This window comes from Trachemys scripta, chromosome 8 (assembly GCF_013100865.1).
Source record: "Trachemys scripta elegans isolate TJP31775 chromosome 8, CAS_Tse_1.0, whole genome shotgun sequence".
NCBI classification, from domain to species: Eukaryota; Metazoa; Chordata; order Testudines; family Emydidae; genus Trachemys; species Trachemys scripta.
In genome coordinates this window covers 1,290,357-1,316,101 of record NC_048305.1, presented here as the reverse complement: position 1 = coordinate 1,316,101, position 25,745 = coordinate 1,290,357, and the positions used below count along the sequence as shown (strand labels likewise).

At 47.2% G+C, this 25,745-nt stretch overlaps 2 protein-coding genes and 2 long non-coding RNA genes across 4 annotated transcripts in view; 2 read left to right on the top strand and 2 right to left on the bottom strand.

Annotated features, from left to right (window-relative positions):
* CLTB (clathrin light chain B) overlaps positions 1–589 on the bottom strand; it is a 15,472-nt gene extending 14,883 nt beyond the window's left edge. The window contains exon 1 of the mRNA XM_034778851.1: positions 541–589. Within this exon, the coding sequence (XP_034634742.1) occupies positions 541–589 (49 nt within the window). The remainder of the gene's footprint in view (positions 1–540) is intronic.
* A 1,149-nt stretch (positions 590–1,738) lies between these two features.
* FAF2 (Fas associated factor family member 2) overlaps positions 1,739–25,745 on the top strand; it is a 28,010-nt gene continuing 4,003 nt past the window's right edge. Inside the window, exons 1-7 of the mRNA XM_034778092.1 lie at positions 1,739–1,801; positions 17,657–17,725; positions 20,566–20,700; positions 21,506–21,582; positions 23,856–23,994; positions 25,252–25,337; positions 25,421–25,512. Of these exons, the coding sequence (XP_034633983.1) occupies positions 1,739–1,801; positions 17,657–17,725; positions 20,566–20,700; positions 21,506–21,582; positions 23,856–23,994; positions 25,252–25,337; positions 25,421–25,512 (661 nt within the window). The remainder of the gene's footprint in view (positions 1,802–17,656; positions 17,726–20,565; positions 20,701–21,505; positions 21,583–23,855; positions 23,995–25,251; positions 25,338–25,420; positions 25,513–25,745) is intronic.
* On the bottom strand, positions 7,704–21,847 carry LOC117881187. Its single transcript, XR_004646726.1, has 4 exons — positions 21,711–21,847; positions 20,509–20,753; positions 15,983–16,125; positions 7,704–9,158 (listed from the first exon to the last, which is right to left on the bottom strand). It is a non-coding gene; the product is annotated as an uncharacterized LOC117881187 (long non-coding RNA).
* LOC117881186 lies at positions 9,152–11,053 on the top strand. The gene is made up of 2 exons (XR_004646725.1): positions 9,152–9,573; positions 10,485–11,053. It is a non-coding gene; the product is annotated as an uncharacterized LOC117881186 (long non-coding RNA).

Here is a 25,745-nt window from a genome sequence, read left to right as displayed (position 1 = left end):
GGGGGGCCCGGCCTGCTCTGGGGCGGAGCACAGCGCCCGCGAGGTGGGCCAGGCTCGTCCCCCGAAGGCGGGACCCGCCGCGGCGGGGCGCCCTAGAGGGGACCCGCAGGCGGGCGCTGGGGGGTGGAGCGGGTACGGGCCGCTGGGACACCAGCTCCCCATAGCGAGCAGCCTCCCAGCCCCCGGCCTGCCCCCCGAACCCGCAGGCACAGCGGAGGGGTGCGGAAGAGACCCCCCCTCACTTCGCAGCCACCCGCTCCTTTCCCGGAGCCCCGGGCGTGTTCATTTGGACGCTCCTTGGGGCAGGGCCCTGGTCTGCAAAGCCCCGAAGGCCCCGGGGGGACAGGGCAGGATTCCTGCAGGATGCCCCTGACCGGGCACATCGGGAAATAGACTCCCGGACTCAGCAGCGCCTGTGCCCTAAGAAACAGACGTGCGCTTACCTGCTCAAACCTGCACAGGGCTCAGTTTGTTCCCTTCTTCTGAATTGGGCCCGGCACATTTTTTGTAATGTCTTGGGACAGTTTTTACCCATCTCACCTTGAGCCACAGCTGGTCGGTGCGGAGACAAGCCGGCACCATGAGGCATTACAGTTACCAAACATGGAAACACCCCCCTTCTCCTCCCCTGGGTCCCCAGAAAGTGTGTGTGTGGTGTGATACCCCCTGGCCACGTCAGCCCTGCCAGTCCAGTATGGCTCTGGGACGTTTCTGGAGGGTGCAGCCAGGGGTGTTCTTGGGAGTCTGCCCATAATCTCAGTTTCTCCCAAGCCCTCTGCTTTGACAATTCCTCACATTCACTAACCCTGATGCTGGCAAAGAATCCAGGCGAGGACACCAGTTTGCAGATCTGTAAGGGAGTGTACTGGAGGGGGACAATCGCCCACTATCTGGTGCCATTTGTTACCGGTGTGAAGGGGGGGTGATGTGTGTATGTACAGGGGGGTGGCCATTGGGGGTGGCGGGAGATGGTGTGGGGACGTGAATTCAGCAGAGGGCAAGAACGAAGTTCACTCAAATGATCAGGGACTGTCAAAACAAGACTATCCGCGGTGACAAGTGAATGCTCCAGCAGACATTGGGGCAGGAATGTTAAACCCCCATTTCAGGATTAAACCAGACACTATTTGAAACCAGGAGGAGACCTGGGCGGGGGATGGCAGGGACAGATTCTCCCCGTTTGGCCCCGGCGGGTTCTGGCATCTCCCCCTGCAGCACCTGGTGCTGAGCACAGTCAGAAATTGGGACCTGGGGCCTGTCCTGTGTCCCAGGAGAGAGGAGAAAGGTTGCCCAGGCCTAGGAGAATGCAGTGCGGGGAGCTGGCCCCATCCGTGGCCTGTGCAGCCCGGCAGCTGGGCCCGCATGGAGCTCAGGCTGCAGCCCCAGGAAGCCAGTCCCATGGTCATGGAAGGGCCAGGGCCAGGCTGTGGCCGGAGGCCGGATTCGAACCAGGCAGTCCACAAGTGACCACGGCCTTCGGGCATCTCCGGACAGCTTCGTCCCAAATTCGGGAACCTCCGCTGGTAGGTCACGTGGAACATGGGCCAGGGTTCGGGTATTTCCGGACAAGCCCGAGTGAGGTTCGGGCATCTCCGGATGGCGCTCGGCCGTTTCCGGCTGGCCCAGAGAAGCGGCCGTTGGCCGTGGGGCCGGCTAGCCAGCGCCAGGCCGGAAGTGCGGCGGCGTGGTACGTCAGTTCCGGAGAGTGACGGAGCGGCGGGTCAGAGGCGGCAGCAAAATGGCGGCGCCTGAGGAGCGGGAGCTGACGGCGGAGCAGACCGAGCGGCTGCTGCAGTTCCAGGTGCCGGCCCGGGGGGAGCCGGGCCTGGGGCCCCGCAGCGGCCCGGGCGGGGAGCGGTGTGAGGGGGACGGGCCGCCCCGGCCTCGACTTCCCCGGCGGGGCCTCGGGGGCCGCCGACCCCTCTCCCGTTAGGGGCTCGCTGGGCCGGGCCCTGCCCCCGGGAGCTCCACCCGGGGCGGTTATCGGGCGCCGGTCACGCGGCCGGGCAGGACCCTGGGCGAGGGGCCGGGCCCCGGGGGGGGCGTTGCCAGGGGCTGCAGCTCGCGGACCGTCCGTGCACGGGGCCCGGAGCTGTGCAGCCCACGGCGCGGGCACAGCGCCCACGCGGAGCCCTCCGGGAGCAGGTTCCTCGCTCTGCCCATCGCAGCCCCCATGCTGCCCCCTGGTGCTCTGGCTTGCCGGCGCTTCGGGCCGGGGCTTAGCCATTTACTGCTTCTGCAGAGCGAGCTGCTGGACGCTGATGGGGATTGGTGAACACGGGAAGTGAGTTGTGAATGAGTCAGTGCACCTGCCTGCAGGAAAAGCTTCACGGACTGCCCCAGCCTCTTTAATTACATGGTCTCGGACATGCCTTGCGTGCTTGCTAGTGCGGAGCCGGAAGCTTTCCGTGGGGGGACTAAGCAGGCAGTTTCTCATTCCCTTTGTCAAATAAGCTGCTGACCTCATCGTTTTGAAGTGCATAGATTTTTAAGGCTAGAAGGGACCCTTGTGATAATGTAACCTGACCTGTATAACATAGGCCATAGAACTTCAGCCAGTAATCAGCCACACACTTTGTTTGTGGATGTTACGTACAATTATTTAGATATTAGCTGTGATTTTTCACATACATCATGAAATTTGCATGGCTAAAAAGCATATATTGGAGATGTGACCCCATGAGTGCTTTGCAAAGCATGCATGTCCCAGATGTAGGTGAACATGATGGGGGAAGTGGTTGGCAGACAGGAAAGAGACAGGTTTCAAAGTGGTAGCTGTGTTAATCTGTATCAGCAAAAACAACGAGTACCTTAGAAACTAACAAATTTATTTGAGCATATGCTTTCATGGGCTAAAACCCACTTCATCAGATGCATGCAGTGGAAAATATAGTAGGAAGATATATATACACAGGACATGAAAAAATGGGTGTTGCCATTACTAACTATAACGAGAGTAATCAGTTAAGGTGGGATATTATCTGCAGGAGAAAAAAACTTTTGTAGTGATAATCAGGATGGCCCATTTCCAACAGTTGACAAGAAATTGTGAGTAACAGTAGGGGAAAAAGAAATTAGCACAGGGAAATCGGTTTTACTTTGTGTAATGACCCATCCACTCCCAGTCTTTATTCAAGCCTAATTTAATGGTGTCAAGTTTGCAAATTAATTCCAATTCTGCAGTTTCTCGTTGGCGTCTGTTTTTGAAGTTTTTTTTGTTGGAGTATTGCGACTTTGAGATCTGTAATTGAGTGACCAGAGAGGTTGAAGTGTTCTCCGACTGGTTTTTGAATGTTATAATTCTTGATGTCTGATTTGTGTCCATTTATTCTTTTGCATAGAGACTGTCCGGTTTGGCCAATGTACATGGCAGAGGGGCATTGCTGGCACGTGATGGCATATATCACATTGGTAGATATGCACATGAACAAGCCCCTGATGGTATGGCTGATGTGATTAGGTCCTATGATGGTGTCACTTGAATAGATACGTGGACAGAGTTGGCAATGGGCTTTATTGCAAGGATAGGTTCCTGGGTTAGTGTTTTTGTTTTGTGGTGTGTGGTTGCTGGTGAGTATTTGCGTCAGGTTGGGGGGCTGTCTGTTAAGCGAGGACTGGCCTGTCTCCCAAGGTCTGTGAGAGTGAGGGATCGTCCTTCAGGATAGGTTGTAGATCCTTGATGATGCGCTGGAGAGGTTTTAGTTGGGGGCTGAAGGTGACGGCTAGTGGTGTTCTGTTACTTTCTTTGTTGGGCCTGTCCTGGAGTAGGTGACTTCTGGGTACTCTTCTGGCTCTGTCAATCTGTTTGTTCACTTTAGCAGGCGAGTATTGTAGTTGTAAGAATGCTTGATAGAGATCTTGTAGGTGTTTGTCTCTGTCTGAGGGGTTGGAGCAAATGCGGTTGTATCTTAGAGCTTGGCTGTAGACAATGGATCGTGTGGTGTGATCTGGATGAAAGCTGGAGGCATGTAGGTAAGTATAGCGGTCAGTAGGCTTCCGGTATAGGATGGTGTTTATGTGACCATCGCTTATTAGCACTGTAGTGTCCAGGAAGTGGATCTCTTGCGTGGACTGGTCCAGGCTGAGGTTGATGGTGGGATGGAAATTGTTGAAATCATGGTGGAATTCCTAAAGGGCGGCTTTTCCATGGGTCCAGATGATGATGATGTCATCACTGTAGTGCAAGTAGAGTAGGGGCGTTAGGGGACGAGAGCTAAGGAAGCATTGTTCTAAGTCAGCCATAAAAATGTTGGCATACTGTGGGGCCATGCGGGTACCCATAGCAGTGCTGCGGACTTGAAGGGTGAGATAGTAACACAGCGGAGGCAGGAGGTTATCTTGGAAAGAATTGAGCCCATCCCTGTGTGGCTTGCAGGGTCCACGTGGACTTTTGTCATTGATCAGTTCTTAAATGTTTATAAAAACCTAAGGAAGTTCTTAATTAAAAAAAAAAAATTTAACCTGGAGTTAAGGTTAAAAGGATCTATTATACATGGACTGTTTGTTACTTTAAAGAAGACTGCAGTCTGCATAACAGCTGTATAATTAAAAGGTAATTAAAGTCTTTAAGGTCAGTGATAAAATGAAACCAGGTGATGAAAGGATAATGTTTCTCACCTTTTGGTTGTTTACATGATTCCCTTATGAAAGGAGGGCAGAGTTAAGGTGGTTTGAGTTAACTGTGCATTTGTGTACTTACAGGTATCTTGGATTTCTTTTTTAAATGGGGAACTTTAACTTGGAATTTCCAGGCTCAATAAGGTGTCTATTGAGAAAATTCATAGTTCTTGAAAAAACAAACCCTTGAAAAGAAGTGATTCTTTCAACTTCAAATTTCTGTTTGTTATAGAAAAATAGCTTCTATTTTAAGTCAAACATAAATATGAAGTGCTTTTGTATCCTTGAATTGTCCTATGCAATACTGTGTGAGCAACAAAAGGTTCTTAATTTGGTTTTGGTCAAGGGCTGTCTTTTGGGACCTCTGTAGAGAGAAGCTGGATGTGAGTAGGTTTGGGCAATCCAGAGAGAGATGCACTTCTGTTTGTTAGGAGCTAGAACAAAGTGAGGCTGCTTTTGTAGGATTTAATTATTGATCCATGTTCATTTCTGGCCTGATTCTCAAACTTCTGACTGTTTAATGTAATGATGGTTGAGCGTTGGCTTTCCTCTGCGGACACAGAATGGGATAGTTTCTGTTGTGATGAGAATAAATTTGCTTTCAAAACTGTAGTGTCATTCAAAAAAAACCCCTGAACCTTCTTTTAAGCTAAATTAATTAACAAAAGTAAAATACAACAGAGGGTCCTGTGGCACCTTTAAGACTAACAGAAGTATTGGAGCATAAGCTTTCATAGGTGAATGCCCACTTCATCAGACACAAGTAATGGAAATTTCCAGAGGCAGGTATAAATCAGTATGGAGATAACGAGGTTAGTTCAATCAGGGAGGGTGAGGTGCTCTGCTAGCAGTTGAGGTGTGAACACCAAGGGAGGAGAAACTGCTTCTGTAGTTGGATAATCATTCAGTCTTTGTTTAATCCTGATCTGATGGTGTCAAATTTGCAAATGAACTGGAGCTCAGCAGTTTCTGTTTGGAGTCTGGTCCTGAAGTTTTTTTGCTGTAAGATGGCTACCTTTACATCTGCTATTGTGTGGCCAGGGAGGCTGAAGTGTTCTCCTACAGGTTTTTGTATATTGCCATTCCTGATATCTGACTTGTGTCCATTTATCCTCTTGCGTAGTGACTGTCCAGTTTGGCCAATGTACATAGCAGAGGGGCATTGCTGGCACATGATGGCATATATAACACTGGTGGATGTGCAGGTGAATGAACCGGTGATGTTGTAGCTGATCTGGTTAGGTCCTATGATGGTGTTGCTGGTGTAGATATGTGGGCAGAGTTGGCATCGAGGTTTGTTGCATGGGTTGGTTCCTGAGTTAGAGTTGTAATGGTGCGGTGCGTGGTCGCTGGTGAGAATATGCTTAAGGTTGGCGGGTTGTCTGTGGGCGAGGACTGGCCTGCCTCCCAAGGTCTGTGAAGTGAGGGATCATTGTCCAGGATGGGTTGTAGATCAAAGTAAAATAGTGGCATGCAGCTGAAAGGAGCCAAACATCTCTTTAGTTTGAGAAGTGGCGAGAGATGAAACTTGTTAGCAAAATGCCACTGATACTTTGGGCATCACAATACATATCAAAACTCTTGATAAACACACTTGCAAAGAAATTTTCTTCTAAAAAAGATTTGGGAAAGGCTTTTGTGTTGCTAGACGTCAGATGCTCTTCGCCCTTGGAAACATAATTCTCTGGAATTTGGCAGTGGGTTGGGAATTAACAGTAGTGCCAGTTATGAGAGTGTGAGGACTTGCATCTTGTATGTGAGGTTTCAACATATGAGTCTTCCAGAGAAAGAGCAACTTCTTTAAAGTCTAATATACAAACCCCCACGATCTTATGCTTACTAGTACTGACCTCTTGAGCAAATATGCTACTAAAACATTGAATTCCACTTCTCACTGCTTTGAGCTGAGACGCTTTCAGGGATTTTAATCTGCATCTCAAAACTGTAGGGAACGGACTGCCTCACAAAGCAGCTTCAATCTTTTTTCTTAAGGTTCTGTATCTTATATGAGAAGTTGAAGTGGTATATGGGAGACAAACGTTGAACTTTCTAGATGCTTGTTTTTAATGGGGCTTTTGTGGTTCTTGATATTTTAGTTTTTGAAAGTTCTATTATGTAGTGCATTCAGCATTCATGCATTCTGAGCCCTCATGTTAGGTTGCATTGTTCTGCTTGGGAGCCTGTTTGTGACTACTGGTTTGCTGGGATTAGCTTTTTTTTGTTATCTCTTTTTTATATTTGTCTAAAGGTTTAGTAAGAAGTAAAGCGAATTGAGTAAAAGCACAAGGCCTATGAATTCAGAGAGAGATACAGTACATAGATACTCTGGTGATGGAAGGCTTCTGACACTCGGGGTGCCACGGCTCTGGGCAGGGGGCTCAGTGCTTCTGCCCCACTGGAGCACTGGGGTTCAAGGCTTTAGACCTGGGGGGGGAGCACTGTGGCTCAGGGCTCTGGCTACAGGGGGAGCACTGGGGCTGAAACAGGCGCTCCCCTCATAGCTAAAGCCCCAGCGCCTCCTGTGGGGCTGAAGCCGAGAGCGGAGCTGTGGGGCTGAAGCCCCAAGCCCAGCACCCCACATGAGGCGGAAACCAGGAGTGGAGCTGCAGGGCTGAGCCCCCGCCTGAAGCCCTGAGCAGCCCTCCACCTTGTGGCTGCAGTTCCAACCCCCTGTGGCCGAAGCCCTGAGCCCCAGGGCTAGAGCCCCAAGGCAGTGCAATATTTGCTTTTTGTTTGGGTTTTTTGTCTGCGCTGCTGCCTGATTGATTTACTTTCAATTCCACAGGTTGTCCAGTTGACCAGTAAGACACTAACTCTGATGCTCATATCTGAGGTTCTACCGTATAGCAATAAAGAGGAAAATTATGGTTAAGTGGAATTATTTGAAAATGTAATTTGGGCATTTGAACCTAAAGACTAATAAAATGTGCTTCATTTCCTTGCGAGAAAACCTTTACGTGATGAATATCTGACAAATTTACATAGATACTGGAAATTAAAGCTGACTGCAATTGAAGTGTGGTATTTACTTCAGATTTCTAACATGGTCTTGCTGGCTAGTGTTTTAAAAAAAAGGGGGGGGGGCGTCTTGCTGTTAATACAAAGGTCCCTAAAAGCTATAGGAAAACTACATTAATATTTTGCCAGCAAGAATGGTCTAAGCATGGTTCTTGACTGACAGTTTGAACTGTAGTCATACCAGGCATTAACATTCAGTGGAAAACTATTTTCAGCATCAATGAGAGAGTTCAGAGATGTTTATAAAGTATGTTGCCTCTACTCTGGAACATGGTAGTAAGAGTGCTGTTTAACAAACTAATGCTGGTACCTGAGGTTGCATCTACACAGGCAGTTTTGAAGGAAACCTCCCATCACTGCACCATCACCAGTACATCTCTATTGGTTGTAACAATGGTGGGAGTACTAATGCAAATTGTGGTAAAAATGTTGTAGGCTGGTCTACACTAATGCTCCCACTCCTGGGAGGTTTCCTGAAAATTGCCATTGTAGATAAGGCCTGGAATGTTACCATGAACACAACTGCCATACTACAGTGATGGTCAGTGAATAGTGTTGTGAATTAGTACTCATCAAAACATACACATAGCTAACCAGCTCTGTAAGCACCCCTGCAAATGTTATAAAGATCAACACTCTTTAAAACAAATGGAACTTAGGCAACAAACTGTGATGTATATTTGCTTTTCATCCAAAAACCGCTACTGTATTTTGCATAACTTAAAAAGGAGAGAATGTTCTGTCAGGGCAGGCAGTCCTGTTAACAGCGCCCAGCAGTAATCCTGATCTGTAGAAACAAAGGTGTGAACAAGTTTCTGAATCTTGTAAATATGCAGTCGCTAGCAGCATTTCAGGGTTATTAAAAGAGGTGGTGATGAAGAGCTTTACAACACATGCTATTCAAAGGCTTAGATGCTCCATTGTAAAAACTCAAATGTCTGAACAAATAGCAGGCACAGGGATAAAGTATATGCTTGTGTCCACTCAGGTCCAGTGCTTTGAAAAGGCATCCAGAATGTACGTGCATTGAGGTCTAGGCTCCACTACAACGTTAGGTCAATGTAAGCCACCTTGTGACAACCTAGTTGTGCACGTGTCTACACTTACATTTGTCTCCTACCTAGGTAAGCACGCTGTTACATTAATGCAGTAACACCATCTCCCCAAGTGGCATTGGGCCATGGTCAATGTACTGAGGTCAACACAGTACAAGTGTAGATACCGCATTTCCTATGTTAACCCTAACAGACTTCCTGCAGCTGTCTCACAATGCCCGAAACCAACCGCTCTGGTCAAAATTGTGAATTTCAGTGCCTGGGGTCACAGAGACCGGACGCCTCCCCCTGACACCAACCTGTTAAAGCACTGCAGATTTTTGAAATGCATTTTCCTGATTGTCTTGTTTGACGAGCACAACTAGCAGTTCTCCAATGTTGTGTGTAACTGCTCAGCTGACCATGCCAGCTACGTGCTCCAGATGCATTCTGGCTTGGAATAGACCGAAGGTATTGGCTTTCCTGGGCCTGTGGGGAGAAGAGGACATCTACGAGCAGATTGCATGGGATGCAGGAGAAGGCATATGAGAGAGAGCAGCAGCAGTGCTACATGAAAGCAAAGGAACTGCGGCAGGCATATCAGAAGGCCAGGGAGGCCAACAGTTGGTCCAGTCTGAGCTGCAGACCTGCAGCTTTTACAAAGAGCTGCATGCCTACTTGGCAGAGACCCCACCGCCACTCTGCACAACCACCATGGATCTCTCCGAGAAGCCCAAGTCACAGGCCCCTAGTTTGAACAGCGAAGAAGAGGAGGAGGATGGGGGACATGTGACTGATGGGTCCGGCTGCACTGCGAGCCAGGACCTGTTTGAGACTCCACTGCAATCCAGTCAGTCCTGGCAGTAGAGCATGGACAAGCCCAGAGCAGGGGAAGGAACCTCAGGTAAGTGTAAATGTATTTCCCGTTACAGTGATGTACTGATGGCATCCCCAACTTAACAAGGCACAGCTATGGACTTTTCATTAACTTACTCATATTAGAAGTGGTAGCAGTACAACAAAGAGAGGCAGAGGTGTTGTCTGCTTTGCATTCCCCTGTACAGTTAGGCAGGCGGGCATGCAGAGCAGATGGATGTCACTTGAATCTTCCTGAGAGATCTCAATGAAACTTTCGTGGAGGTACTCTGCAATCCTCTCCCAAAGGGTTCTGGGGGTGGCAGCCTTATTTCTTCCTTCCCAGTAGGACGCTTTCCCATGCCAGTAGTCAACTTCAGCAGGCACCACTGCAATAAACAAGCTGGCAGCAGATGGGCCCAGGTGTTTTGGGACCAGCAGCAGCTGTGCTCTCTGTGCCTGTCACCCTCAGGAGTGAGATATCCGCTAAAATCACTACTGCGTGTGGAAAATGGTTGCAGTATTCAGTTCCATTCTCTATACTAATCGTTTAACATCGGATGGGTAGCCGTGTTAGTCTGTATCCACAAAAACAACGAGGAGTCTGGTGGCACCTTAAAGACTAACAGATTTATTCGTGCATAATCTTTCGTGGATTAAAAACCCACTTCTTCAGATGCATGGATCAATAAATCTGTTAGTCTTTAAGGTCCACCGGACTCCTTGTTGTTTTTGTGATAGTTTAATGTAACTGAGCCATTCCCCCTACATTTTCTACACCAAGGCTAGTTCTGTGAGTGGTGCCATGCATAAGCGCTCTGAAGCAGAAGTGTCAATAAGCATGTCTTGTTTAAAACTTTGGGGTGCGGGGGGGGAGCAGGGAAGGGAGTTCTGAATCTTAACTTCTGCTTTCCGTTGTGACTGTACTGACAATGGTATGTTTGTGTGTTTTATCTGTAGTTGCTGCTGTTGTGGCTGTGAGAGATTGCTCTTCCATACCTGCCAAATGCTGAGCCAGATAAAGAGGAGAAAGAAGAGAACTCAGGATGACATGTTCAGCGAGATCATGTAAGCCAGTGCTGCAACAGACCGGGAGCAAAGGCCCTGGAGGGTGAATATTGCAGACTGTATGGAGGAGGACAGAGCAGACAGAAAAAAGGTGGAGAAAAAGGAGAGGAAAATGCACCAGGACACAATGGAGCATCTCCGGCAGCACACACAGATGTTGCAGACTCTCATGGACCTAAAGGTTCAATAGTCATGGGCTCGCTTCCCTATGCAGTCCAGGGATAACTCCATTACAGCACTTCTCTATATTCCCCTCAACATTCCACGTGGCATCAGGGACCCACATCTCTACTCTGACCACTCCATGTCAGGGGACATTAAAAACAGCTACACTTTCACATGCACTGACCTGTGAAAGACATGGTTGCTGTATGTGTAGCTAAAATGGATGTGAATGTTCCTTCCCCTTGTAAAGTTCTGTTCCATAAATTTAGTCAGTTTTTAATGTTTTTGCTTTTAAATTGAACAGAGTTTTCTTTGCATTGGTTTTGTTACTCAATAAAATTCTGTTGGGAAAATAATTACATATGCTGCAGAGTGGCTAGTGGTACTGAAAGCACCTGCTTACTTGTTGTACAGAGTGACACAACTCAGGATCAGTGACAAACAGTATCATCATAAATGCACAGCAAGTACTATAAAATTAAGTTACTTTGACAGTATTCTATTCGTAGATGTACACCAAGCACCACACAATTCCTAACAGGCCTCAAAACAGCATGTCCAGGTAAAGCCCAGTACGCCACAACACGTTACTGGGATTCACTGTTCAAGTGCTCTTCCAGAGCTTCCCTAAGCTGTAGAGTTCCTTATTGAGCTCATCTGATAGCCCTTGTGTCTCGGTGTTCAGAGTCAGCAGAAAGCCACTCTACCTCCACCCCGCTGGCAACTTTCCCCCTTCCCTTCACAGATATTATGCAGGACAAACAGGCAGCTGTAATGGCTGGGATAGTCTTTTCACTGACCTTCAATCTTGTAACCAAACAGTATCAGCATCCCTTCAAGCTACCACAAGTGCATCCAACTGTCATTCTGCACCTGCTGAGCTGATAGCTGTTGAGGTGGCTGGTGTATGACTTCATGAGTTGGGAGTAGGCTGGGCCCCCAGGATCACTATTGGAATGTCAACAGTGCAAATGGTAATCTGCTGGTTGGGAAAGAGCACCTGGTGGTAGCTTTCTAGAAAACTGCGTTCTTAAAGATGCAAGCGTCATGCACCTTCCCTGACCAGCCAACTTCGATGTTGATGACTCATCCCTGGTGATCCACCAAGGCTTGCATAAACATAGAAAAGTAGCCCTTTCTGATGACATACTCTGTGGCAAGGTGATCTGGTGCCAAAATAGGGATATGTGTGCTGTCTCTTACTCCATGGCAGTTTGAGAACCCCATTGCTGCAAATCCATCCACTGTGTCCTGCACTTTGCCGAGCGGCACAGTCCTGCATAGCCAGAGACAGTTAATGGCCCTGCACACTTGTAGGACCGTGGCTCCCACAGTGGATTTTCCATCTCTCAAATGACTTCCCACTGACTGGTAGCAATCCAGCATTGCAAATTACCACAATGCAATCGCTATTCACTTCTCCGCTGTCAGTGCAGCTTTCGTTCTGGTGTCCCTACGCTGGAGGCCTGGAGCAGACTCAGCACGTGGATCTGGGAATGCGACCTTGTGCATCCAGAAGTTCTGCAGTCACTACTCATCATCCTAAGCCTGCATTACGGTGCAATCCCACCGCTCAGGGCTCGTTTCTCAGGCCCAGAAGCGGCACTCCATCATTTGCAGCTGCTTCATGAATGCCACCTACGATCCTGAATTGGTTCTCGCTTGTCTCTCAGCAATCTGCCCTCCAGCAAATCGTCCCGTTCCCCGCGTCTCCTCTTGCAGCTATGCCAGTACTGGAGGATTGTGTGTCTTGTGCTTGCAACACTTACGACAGTAGTGCAGAGCTGTTCGGGCTCCATGATTGTGTCAGAGATGGTGAGCGAGGAGGGCTGCACTGGTTCATAGGATCTTTAAACAGGTGAAAATTGTGGGCTATAGATGACATGGAATGGAGACAGCTGTACACTTGTAAGTTGACCCCTTTCTCCCAGTCACCCCTGCATAACTAGTTTCTGCCAAAACTTACCAAAAGACAGTGTGCTGGATGGTGGCAGGTTGCGTGCTGGGATACCTACTCGGGGTGCACCGTGCTGTGTATCAGCACAGCCACTCCTGGTGAATACGTGCAGCACAGATGCAAGGAGCCAAATATGAAGAGGAAACCAGCAATATACTAACTGCGGTGGCTTAATGCCAACGTAACTTGTGGAGGCAAAAGTTCATATTGTAGACATGCCCTTACGAACATAGTTTATCCATCTCCTGGTTTCAGAAGGATACTTCATAATGGCAGACAATGAAGTGTGGCTGGAGTTAAAAGCATGGAATTTAGTTGAATGACAGCAAATTTTGTAAAAGATCCTTAAAGCTGAGGTTTAATGGCCATGAAACTTGCTGATAAGTAAGGATAAGATTGTCACAGAAGTCAGATTCAGTGACTTTCAGAGACCTCCATGACACTTTCCCTTCAGCCCTGGTGCAGTGGGGCTGGAGCTATCAGCCGGTGAGGCAGCCCCAAATCTCCCAGATGCTGCGGGTGGCAGGGGGGCCCCAAAGTCCCCAGCCACAGCGGGGCTCCGGGTCTCTTCTCCCCTATCATTTTTAGTACAAGTCAAAGACAGGTCATGGCTTCTGTGACTTTTTGTTTATTCCTACAACTTGTCTGTGACTTTCACTAAAAATAACGGTGACACAATCTTAAACTTACTGATAAGATATTTCAGCAACAAAAGCAGGTGTCATTGAATTGGAGATCTCAGATGAACAAGAATACCAGGCTAGAAACACCTGATTTAAGTGACTGAGGGCTTGTCTACACTTGAAACCCTACTGCGGTGCCGCTGCATTGCTGCAATTGTGCTATTGTAACACTTCAGTGTAGACACTACCTATATCGACAGGAGGGCCACTCCTGTCAGCCTAGTTAATTCATCTCCCCAAAAGGCGGTAGCTAGGCCAATGGAATAATTTTTCTGTCCTAGCACGGTCTACGCCGGGGGTTAGATCGACTTAACTATGTTGCTCAGGTGTGTGACTTAGTCCTGGTCTACACTGGGGGGGGGGATCGATCCAAGTTACGCAACTTCAGCTATGTGAATAACCTAGCTGAAGTCGATGTACTTAGATCGACTTACCGTCGTGTCTTCACTGCGGTGAGGCTGCTGCTGCTCCCCCATTGACTCCGCCTGTGCCTCTCGCGGCGCTGGAGTACAGGAGTTGACAGGAGAGCGATAGATTGATCGCTGCCCACCGATCCGGGAGGTAGTGTAGACATACCCTTAGCTGGGTTGACGTATTTTTGTATGTACACTGTAGCCTGACACCACTCAGTGAATGAGAAAAGGTCCAGCCTTGTAGCTGTGGCAAAGAGTAGATGGACATAGGGTGCTCGGGAGCAACAGAATCCTGATTTCGTCCAAGTGCTAAATCTCAAGCACTGCTCTTGTTTACAAGGTGAATTAACAGTTGAGGGAGAATCCAACATGTTTGTGTGGGGAGAAAAATCTGTTTCCTAAAACAGATGAGCCATCCATCTTCAGTAAGGCAACTGAAGTCCCTTGATCCTCAAAACATTCTCACCTGGACAGCCAAATGTTTTTGAGAGGACCTGGATATCTGTTCTAAAAGAGCCAAGTAACTTGGGGAGGTAGCAAGCAAAATTAAACAGGAATAGCAAAAGTGGACTGGAATGAAAGGTGCACAGATGTAGAAAATGGATGGCTATAATTGGAGACTGCCCAAAGGAATTTATATCAGATTACCACTCCACCTTCACAGCCAGAGCATGCTGTCTCTTGCAGTAAAGCAAACCCATCTTGTGGGGCAGGTTGGATCTTGCCAAGTTTCTGTAAGGCTCAAAATTAAAATAGGAAACCGAACTTAACCCAAAATATTCTCAAGTACTGAATGAGAACTGACTTAGTGAGAGCTTGTCTCACTATTTTACAGAACTGGGAGTCCAAGTGGTAGACATGATGCTTGTTGCATTTGGCTAACTAACAGATCCTCCGTACCTCAGAGGACTTCATCTGTGATGAGTAATGTGCAGTTTAGGTATTAGGAGCTGTAGCACCAAGCAGCCATATCCTCTATGCTATAGGGCACCTTCAAATTTCAGACACCTGACAGCCCCTTATTAGATATCCCAGCACCCACGATACCTCAGCAGCTTGGGGTAGGAATGAAGAGCCTGGGCTTTTCACCAGGGTGTTTTCCCTGGACCTCCCTGACCATGTAGGCTTACCCTATTGATATATTTTGCTTTCCACAACCAACTCTCTGTACAATTTTTCATGAGTGATGTATCTAAACTGTATTGTTATATTTATTCACCTACATTTGGGTTATTGCTGATTATGCACTATATGTATCTTATTACTTTTAAAACAAACTTTGTATTTGTGGATAGTCTAAGCACTATACCCAGATGTACAGACACCCTTTTCTTTACTTGTGTACTATATAATTTTTTAACATTAGCTTTAATAAAAATTTTAAATCTATCTCTGGCCATCGGGTTTAATCCCAAAGCTAGATGTCCACTAAATCTTTCAAGCCACTGTGATAGGAAAGAAACTGAAACAGTCTGTGCAGACAGTGAGTCAGTCCAGAACATGAGCTACTTAATCTTAATAAAGCTTGGCCTTACAAGAGATCTTGCTGAGGGAGTTGGTACAAGAAATGAGGCAGAACGGGAAACAATGGACTCTGGCTTAAAAGGGTCAGTGCGCATTGGAAGGCGCAACAACTAAAATGAATCGTGTCTTCCCTTGCCACTCACCTCCCCATAAAATTACTACTACAAATATAAGCTCTCCCCAGGGGCTTCCAGTTTACCAACCGGAACAGGATTTTCGTACTGGTTTGTTTTTTAATGGAGCAGAAGCCAATGGGGCTTTCTTTTATTTACTTTTAAGTTTGTGCGCCAACATCACTTAATGTCGTCTCCCATACTGTGCCTAACTTTCACGGACTGCTTCAAGTAGTTGCTTCTACAGGGCTAACAGCAGCATGGTTTTCCATAAATCTGTATATGTGCTCAGATACCATGGTGATGGACACACACAAAATAAAACTTTACTATGTATTTTAGAGGAGGTTTTTAGTGGGTGGTGTGGGGAGAGATTTATTTCTCCAGCATGGTGACAGGAATGTTCACTTTACCCAAAGATTTTTGTCCTCATTCAAAAGTTCTGTCAGCTTGCTATCTTATAATATCAGATGCCCACGTCCATGTGACTTCTTGTGCAGAAGTTTTGATTAGCAAGGATTTAAATTGTGCTTACCTGCTGTTGAATGAGTACTGAGAGCCCCAGTTGCTGTGAGGTCTGTAGGTGGTGGTTGGGTCTTTTTTGCACAAGTACTGAGTTTCAGATCATATTGTAGAGGTCTGTCGCATCTTACGCGCTTTTAACATGCGTGAATTCAGCTTTACGTGGTCAGCAAAAACAAAAGAGAAAAATAACAATTTAAATACTGTTCCTGTAGTGCGGGCGATTCCGTCCGCCATTACACGCAATGTAATTTTGACTATACGCGGTTTTCGCTTTACGCGCTGACTGTGGAACGTAACCCCAGCGTAAGACGAGACAGACCTGTAATATGTTCAGAGTGCTGTATCTGTATAAACTGGATGACGTACACTACAGCATATAGTGCAAAGCTGAACAATGCTATATCTTCAATAATATCACTCATTTCACCTGAAGGGGGAGGGATAGCTCAGTGGTTTGAGCATTGGCCTGCTAAACCCAGGGTTGTGAGCTCAATCCTTGAGGGGGCCATTTAGGGATCTGGGGCAAAAATCTGTCTGGGGATTGGTCCTGCTTTGAGCAGGGGGTTGGACTAGATGACCTCCTGAGATCCCTTCCAATCCTGATATTCTATGATTCTATTAATCGCTTTACAGTTGCAATGAATTGTGGCTGAAATAACGGGCTGGAAGGCTTGCCAATGGCTTCCCTCACTCCCTGCTAGGCAGGAGCTGGAGGGGCGGGGGTAACCTTTGTGTGTATTTATTTTTAGGAGTAGCCTCTGTGATGAAGTGGGAATGTTCATAATGTTTTCTCTGAATACTGTGTGGGTGCCTCAGTTTCCCCTATGCATTTCTCAAGTATCTAGATGGTGGGAGAAGGGGGTGTGATTGTTGCAGAGCCCTAGAGGGCAGATGTGATGCTATCTGGACAGAGAATGGCCAACACTCTGTCTCCTGGCAACGAATGGCCTGGGCCCCTCCTCTACAAAGGTGCTAGCTGAAGGTGTTGGAGAACAAAGAGATTAGGTGACCTTCTGGCCCGGGAAAGGGACAAGGGGGGAGGAGGGGCTGGAGAGTTTCAGTTTGGGGCTGGCTGGGGAATTGGAGGGAACCCCAAGGCTGGGGTCTAAGATCCTTACCCCCCAGAAGGACCTGACTAAGGTCCTGTTTATGCCCACAAGCTCTGGTTTGGACTGTGTTCCTGTCGTCTAATAAACCTTCTGTTCTACTGCCTGGCTGAGAGTCACGGTGAATCGCAGGAAGCCGGGGGTGCAGGGCCTTGTCTCCCCCAAACTCCGTGACAGCCTCCCATTCCTTCTGGAGTGGAGGGGAAGGCTCCCAGGCAGTAAGGCGGATTGAATTGCTCAGTCTGGCTAGAAGCTGGTAATGGGTAAGATACTTACCTAACTTGCAGAAGTGCTGGGGATTGCTTAGTATTGGGAGAACGTAAAGTCCTGTCTGAGAGGATTGCTGACATTCAGCATTTCACAGAAGAAATAAGAATACCTACAAAAGTTGCATGATTTTCATGAGCAACTGCCGGAAGCAATCAGTGCTGTATTGGGAGGGGAAGCTTTTTAAACGAAAGGGTCTGGTTATTAATTTTGTATTATGGTTACACGCCTTTGTTCAAATACAGCAATGAACTATAGAAATATTACACTTCCTTAGCACTCATCCTTTGGTTTTTTCCTTCCTTCACCAGGACTTGACTGGCATAGAGTCTATGGACCAGTGTCGTGACACCCTGGAGCAACACAACTGGAACATAGAGGTACCAGTTAGAATTATAGCGGAGGCACTTTACTTTCCATCAACTTAGATGAAGAGTCTGAATGACTGTGGGTCTCTCAAAGTAGAATTTTCTTTCTTAAAGGATCCTTGTAGTGACGGGGGGGAGGGATAGCTCAGGGGTTTGAGCATTGGCCTGCTAAACCCAGGGTTGAGAGTTCAATCCTTGAGGGGGCCATTTAGGGATCTGGGGCAAAAATCTGTCTGGGGATTGGTCCTGCTTTGAGCAGGGGGTTGGACTAGATGACCTCCTGAGGTCCCTTCCAACCCTGATATTCTATGATTCTATGAGTAATTATAATCAAGGTCATATTATAAAACCATCGTGCTTACACTTCAAAAGTAATCTCCAAGCTCCTGATCAGCCCCACCCCAGCAAGCTTTATTCCGTTGCTTATTGTTAAGAATCTTAGGTGGTCTCATTTAATTGTAGTTGTTCACAATTTCCATTCATATTGAGTTGCGCATTGAACTGACTGTACCCTCCACTCTCTAAATTGCAGTTCTTTATTTTGTATTCCTTTTTTCTTGATCTCCAAGTGTAAATCGGAAAACACGTCCCTAGTGGATGCATTCAGACCTTGCTAATGTTGGGAAACATGATGGAAGTTGTCACTGACCCCAGGGTCTGGTCTATGCCCCAGCCTGTACCCAGTCCCTTGGAAGTGACCACTTTAGTATGCCAGCCCCCAAGAACCCACGTGATTCCACGGGGGCAGGCCCATGAATTCCAAAACTGGACCTTCAGGCATCAGCGATCTCTGTCTGTCTTCATGGCTCCCTGCAGCGAATCCAGCCCAGCCAGACTCCTGTGGGAGGCTTGTACTGTACCCCTTCAGGGTGCAATACTCTCACTGAGTATTTGCAACTACCCAGGTGACCTTTTCCACACACAGTCACCTGGCGTACAGCACCTGAAAGTCCTTAAGCCAGCAAAGAGAGGCAAAGGTTAAGAGAAAGTTCAACCTGGCCGCTTCAGCAATGCTGCTATCGAAGCTCTTTCTTCCTGTCTCTGTCCCTTGGTCCCAGCCAGGTGAGTGTCACTCCAAAGGCCAGCTCTTAACCCAGCCACATGACACCTTTCCCCTTTGTTCTCCACCTGGGGCCTTTGCTCTGCTCTTCTGCCGAGGGGTTGGGGAAATCTCTTTCCTCGTGGCTGCTGGTTGCTAGCAGTGAACGTGCTAGTGATTGGGGTTTCCATTGTCTTTCCACATGCTCTATTGCTATGGGTTGGTTTCAGCCAGTCCTTCAACACTCAGACAGGTGTGTGAGGCACTCACCTCATGTCCCCTGCTCTCCTCCAAGAGCTTTCTAACCCTTCACACTCCGTGCATAGCAGTGCAAAGCACAGAGGGACACTGAGGCCCAGAGTGGAATCAGAAAAATATTACCAAAATTCCCACTTCACAATAGCTATGAACTGAATTCAGCCCAATCACACTTGCTGTAAAACTGCTCATTATTGTTACCACTTCAATCCATTTAGAGAAGCTGCCAACATTTTTTTTTTTTTTTTTTTGCCATATTGAATCTCTGTACTGACCTCTTCTGTGGCTCTGCTCCCATTTACCTCTACTCCTCTTGCACACTTTACAAGCACCCCTCTAAACCACTCTTAAGTCTTAGCGTCTTCAACCATGCAGTCCCCTACACCTCTACAAGCCTTCCAGGCAACATGCATGCAGTTCTGTCACGCCTTTTAAAACATTCTTAACACCCGCTTAGATCATGACACACAAGAACGGCCACACTGGGTCAGACCAATGGTCCATCCAGCCCCGTGTCCTGTCTCTGACAGTGGCCGTTGCCGAATGCTTCAGAGGGGATGAACAGAACAGGGCAGTTATCATGTGATTCACCCCTGTCATCCAGCCCCAGCTTCTGGCAGCCAGAGGCTTAGGGATTCCCGGAGCATGGGGTTGCCTCCCTAACCATCTTGGCTGGTAGCCATTGATGGACCTGTCCTCCAGGAACTTATCTAGTTCTTTTAGGAACCCAGTTATACTTCTGGCCTTCACAACATCCCCTGAAAACGAGGTCCACAGGCTAAGTGTGCGTTGTGTAAAGAAGTACTTCATTCTATTTGGTTTAAACCGTCTGCCTATTAATTTCTTTGGGTGACCCCTGGTTCTTGTGTTATGGGAAGGGGTAAATAACACTTTCCTAGTCACTGTCTCCACACCAGTCATGATTTATAGACCTCTATCATATCCCCCTTTAGTCGTCTCTTTTCTAAGATGAACAGGCCCAGTCTTTTTAATCTCTCCTCACGTGGAATCTGTTCCATCCCCCTGATCACTTTTGGTGCCCTTTTTCCAAATCCAGGATATCTTTTTTTTTTTTTTTTTTTATTTAAAGGAATGACTAGAATTGCATTCAGTATTCAAGTGCGGGTGAACCATGGATTTATATAATGGCATTATGATATTTTCTCTCTTAATCTATCCCTTTCCTAATGGCGCCTAACATTCCACTGATGACCTCCTGCCACGTGCCTGCATTCTTTCCTATACTACCGCTTGGAGCCCCTAGACTGGGAGGTAGGGCTATGAACGGATTGCTTGTTTGGTACAGCTCTCCAACTGTACAGCACCGTGTAAGCTCAGTGTTGTACAAATGCGAGACCCCTTGGAAACACCTAGTCTGGAAATTGGCAGCAGTTACTTTATTTTGATGTGTTAAGTTGCACGTGTCCAGGGCTCTAGGCATAGGGACAACTAACACCTACCACAAACTTCAGAATGGAACCAGTGTATTTTCTCTAACCTGCACGTATCCATGGCAACTTTTGATGGATCCCTTTTGCTGCTCCTCCTATGATAGGCAGCTGTACAGGACCGGTTGAATGAGCAAGAGGGTGTCCCAAGTGTCTTCAATCCACCTCCATCCCGGCCGCTGCAGGTCAATACAGCCGACCACAGGATCTACAGCTATGTTGTTTCAAGGCCGCAACCAAGGGCAAGTTATTTACTAGTTTGGGTTTGTCTCGTTGTGTGGAATGGGTGATATCTCTGAAGAAGGAAAGAAATCCATCAACAGAGAAAGGAACTCTGTTTCCTTAGCAGATCTGCTTTCTTGTTTCTAAATATTTTCTCCTGAAAGCTACAAACAGTGCAGCTCCCTGGGCAGAACTGTTCTTACCCTCTCCATTACTACTTTGGATGTTTTCCTTTCTGGTATTTATCATAGTACACAACAAACTCCTTCCTGCCCATATAGCTTGGAGTGAGGGCAGAGCAGAATTCCAATTCAGTTGTCCCAATTCAGCTAGAATGCTTTCTTGCTGTAGAACCATCTATTTGTATGACAGCCTGCTGAACTGATGTGGTCTGCTTTATGTGTGTTAGTATAAGATGTCAATTAACCTGACTGCAGATGGTTAATATGTAGCACTTGTATAACACTTCAGTCTTCACAGAACCCCTGTAAGATGAGTAAGTGCTGTTATCCTTATTTCACAGGTAGGGAAAGTGAGATGGAAGATTAAAGCCCAACTTTTGAAAAGTGGTCACTGGCTTTGGGTGCCTAAAATGTCTCAGGTTGGGCTCTCAAAGTGAGGCACCTGTTGGTGACTACTCAGAAGATTTGGCTTGCCTGAGGTCATCCAGCAAGTCACTAGCTTACAGGCCTGAGATCAGAGCACTAGACCACACTGTCTGTTTCACATATATTGCAGCGTGTTTGATGCTGGATAGAGGGTTATCTGCACTACTGTGTCTCAAGGGGCAGGGATAAATACCTAACACTTTGTTTGTAATTTCAGGGCCTGTTGGGATGGGGTTACTACTTGATAATGCTTCCATTCCGATTTACCTATTACACATTACTTGATATATTTAGGTAAGTACTTTTTTGTGCAGGTTGTTTATTGATTGTAGCAAAGCAAAATCTAACTCCAAGTATGGCTGTGCTGCTTTTGTTGTTAAATCTAGTAAGACCATCAGGGTTTGTATTAAGCAAATACTCACACTTCAAAGTTCTCTGTAGCGTTGTCTGGTTTCTGTGTCTTGGAAACCTAGAACATAGAAGTTAGTAACAAATGAATGTTGTATAGTAGAAAGTAGATTTCAGAGAAGAATTATCTCCAAGAACTCATGGAGGATGGGTGAGGTCGCAGAGGACTAGAGAAGGGGGAACAAAGAGGACCCAGGGAATTATAGATCAGTCAGCCTAACTTCAATACCTGGAAAGATACTGGAACAAATTCTGAAACAATCATTTTGTGAGCACCTAGAGGATAACAGGGTTATAAGGAATAGCCAGCATGCCAAACAACCCTGATTTCTTCCTTTGGCAGGGTTACTGGCTTAGTGGATGGGGAGGAAACATTAAAATCAAGATATGATATATCTACTAAAGCTTTTGACACAGTCCCACGTGACACTCTCATAAGCAAACTTGGGAAATGTCTCTAGATTAAATTAGTATAAGGTGGGTGCACAACTGGTTGAAAGACTGTACTCAGAGTAGTTAACAAGGGTTCACTATCAAACTAGGAGCGATTACCTAGTTGGATCCCATAGGGGTCAGTCCTGGATCCAATACTATTCAGTATTTTCATTAATGTTTTGGATAACGGAGTGGGAGAGTATGCTTATAAAATGTGCAGATGACAATATGCTGGGAGGGGTTTCAAGCACTTAGGAGGACAGGATTAGAGTTGAAAATGACCTTGAGAAATTGGAGAATTGGTCTGAATTCAGCAAGATGAAATTCAGGAAAGATAAGTGCAAAGTACTTTACTTAGGAATGAAAAATCAAGTGAACAACTACAAAATGAGGAATAATGCCTAGATGGTGGTGTTGCTGAAAAGAACCTGGGGTTATAGTGGATCACAAGTTGAATATGAGTCAACTGTGTGAGGCAGCTGTGAAAAAAGTTGTCATTCTGGGGTGTATTCACAGAAATGTCATACGGAAGACAAAGGAGGTAACTGTCCCGCTCTACTCAGCACTGGTGAGGCCTCAGCTGGAGTGCTGTACCCAGTGCTGGGTGCCACACTTTAGGAAAGATGTGGACAAACTGGAGCTAGTCTAGAGGAGAGCAACAGAAATGATAAAAGGTTTAGAAAACCTGCCCTATGTGGAAAGGTTTAAAAAAATGGCCTGTTTACACTTGAGAAAAGAAGACCAAATATGTGAAAGGCTGTTCTAAATAGGACGATGATCAGTTGCTCTCCATGTCCACTGAAGGTAGCACCACAAATATTGGGCTAAATCTGCAGCAAGGAAGTTTTAGGTTAGAAATTAGGAAAATCTTTCTAACTCTAAGGGTAGTTAAGCTCTGGAATAGGCGATGGAGATTTTTCAGAACAGGTTGGAAAAACTCTTTGTCAGGGATGGCCCAGCCGCTGTGTTGAGGCAGGACGTGCTGAGCTCTTGAGGTCCCTTCCAGCCCTACGATTTGATTCTATTCCTAGCAGTGTCTTCTGAATCTGTAAAGGAAACGAATGTATTTAATCCTAACTCGAAATCAGGCTGACACTTGCAGTTCCTAAATATTAAGCAATGGAGACCAAACAAGGAATGGGCACACTTCTATCTATTGAGGTACTGCCCAAAGGTTCCCCTCGGGAACAAGCATGTAGGGTAACACAGTCCCGGCCTCCGAGCTTACAGTCTAAAGAGCCAAGACACAGACAACAGGCTGTAATGATTTGCTCCCTGGTGTAATCTCCTCTTCCAGCAGCTGCCTAAAATAAACAGTCGTGCGTTAAACCCTCTGTGCAACAGAACTGCAGTTCTGGAAGAGATTGGCCTGATCGACTTCCTGTGAATTGCCAGCCAATATAAGACCAGTGAGCCCTTAAATCTGGTATCTTGTCTCTGGCTGTGGCTTATGCCTGGTGTTTCAGAGGATGTTGAACCTTACACACACACAATACACCTGGCCTTTATGCAGCGCTGTTCATGGAGGGAGTGCAGGTGAGGAAATCCATCATAACCTCTGGCAATCAGCTGATGCTTTGGAGCACGGAACTTTACCTGGCTTAGGTTATTCTCTAGGGTGCTCAAGATGGAGTAGTCAGTGTGTTAGCTGTAAATGTTGACCAGAAAAAGTTCTTCGGAAAGTCAGTAAGCTGAATTTCCAGTGTCCTTTGCTTTTCACCTAGGTTTGCCGTGCGTTTTATACGCCCTGACCCTCGCAGTAGGGTCACGGACCCAGTGGGTGACATTGTTTCGTTTATTCATATGTTTGAGGAAAAATATGGGAGGATACACCCTGTCTTCTACCAGGGAACATACAGCCAGGTCAGTAGGGCATGTTGGTGCAAAGGTATGTGGGACTATCTTGCTGGTATTGCCTGGCACACTGGCTCTAAAGAGGAATGACAAAAACCATTTTGCATTTTAAAAGTCCAGTACTAATGTTCAGACTCAGTAACGAGGTAATGGAGATCTCAATTATGAGCGTATTAGGAACCCGAGTCCAACCCACTGTAGGCACTTGCCATGGTGGGGTCTCCACCAGTCTCAGGGACGTGCCAAACAATTGAAGCTGGGAAGGCAAAGCTGATCTGGCAGTTTCTCAGCAGTCTCTGTGGTTCAGAAGCCCACACCTCTTCTTTTGTTCTGCTAGTATCAGTTTTATAAGCTGACGTAGTGGCCCAAAGTCTGTCCTGATGTACACCCCATTGGAAGTGACCGGGGCTGTGCCACGGTGCAAGTCTGAGCAGAATTTAGCCCAGTAACTTCAGAAACTTGGGGAAATGGCCCCTTTGAGTCCAGGAGGTAAAAGGAGAGAACAGATACCTCTTTTGTTGGATTGGGGTGATAATTCTTCCCAGAAGAAGAGGGGCTCCCTAACATGTGTCTGTCTCTGCCCCCCCGCCCCTTCCAGTCCCAGCCCCAATGCGCGCACACTCCTCTGTTGTGGAGTCCATCCCAGCAGGTGGCTGAGTGCCAGAGAGCACTGCTGAGCCTATATCCCTTAGCTCTACTCAAGGGCTGAGGTCATTCCCTCCAGCAGTCCCTGCCCCCAGGAACAAGGGGCCATACTTAGACCCCAGACTTAGCCCAGCAGCCCTATGGTGATCTATCAGCAGCTCAGTGCCAGTTCAGCCGAGGCTTGCGGAGTGACGTGTTTCAGCTGAGAAGTGGGGGGCTACAGAGATCAGCATAATAACGAGTTTCAATGGATGTGGTCGGAAGGTTGGATCCTACATCATCCACGTTGGAAAATGGAGCCAAAAACTGCCCGATTCTGGGCCATGGGAGTCCTGGAGGCTGAGCCAGAGAAACCCTCCTGGGTCACTAGGTGTGCAGTGCTTTGCCTGCCATTCTCCCAAGGCCCTGCCTGCCAAGGAACAGTGAGGAAAGCCCAGTCAAGAGTTCCTTTCTCCTGCAGGCAGAGAATTCACTGGGCACATGGGTGTGGAGGGAGGTCTGGCATGTTCTTCAATGAATACCACATTAGATTGAAAAACTGCTTCCCCTGGGCTATCCCACCCTAATACCAAAGGGGCAGCAGGCCCCTCCCACTCCAGCTTTTCTGTGCTGTCTCCCCAGGCGCTGAATGACGCTAAGCGGGAGCTGCGCTTCCTGTTGGTTTATCTTCACGGTGACGACCACCAAGATTCAGACGAATTCTGTCGGTAGGTTGGAGAGCGTTTTCTTAAATAACTGGCCATGTGTTTGGGACCCAGCTCTATGTCTGCCATCTCTTCTCTTCCTCCAGCAACACTCTGTGTGCCCCGGAGGTGATCACCCTCATCAACACTAGGATGCTTTTCTGGGCATGCTCCACAAACAAACCAGAGGGATACAGAGGTGAGTGTCCCCCTGCTGAACTCTTCCTGATTCTTGTTAAATCTGCACTAAACAGATTGGGATTGCAGACAATGTGCGTCTGTTCTGCAGGCTTGATCATTTCCCTGTGCAGGTGAGTAAGTGATAGGCCCCAGAGACCAGCCTGTGATACCTTACTACACCGAGTGGAATGGGGCTACTCCATACCATGTTCTGCATAACCGAGGACATACCATATCTGAGACTAATGTTGC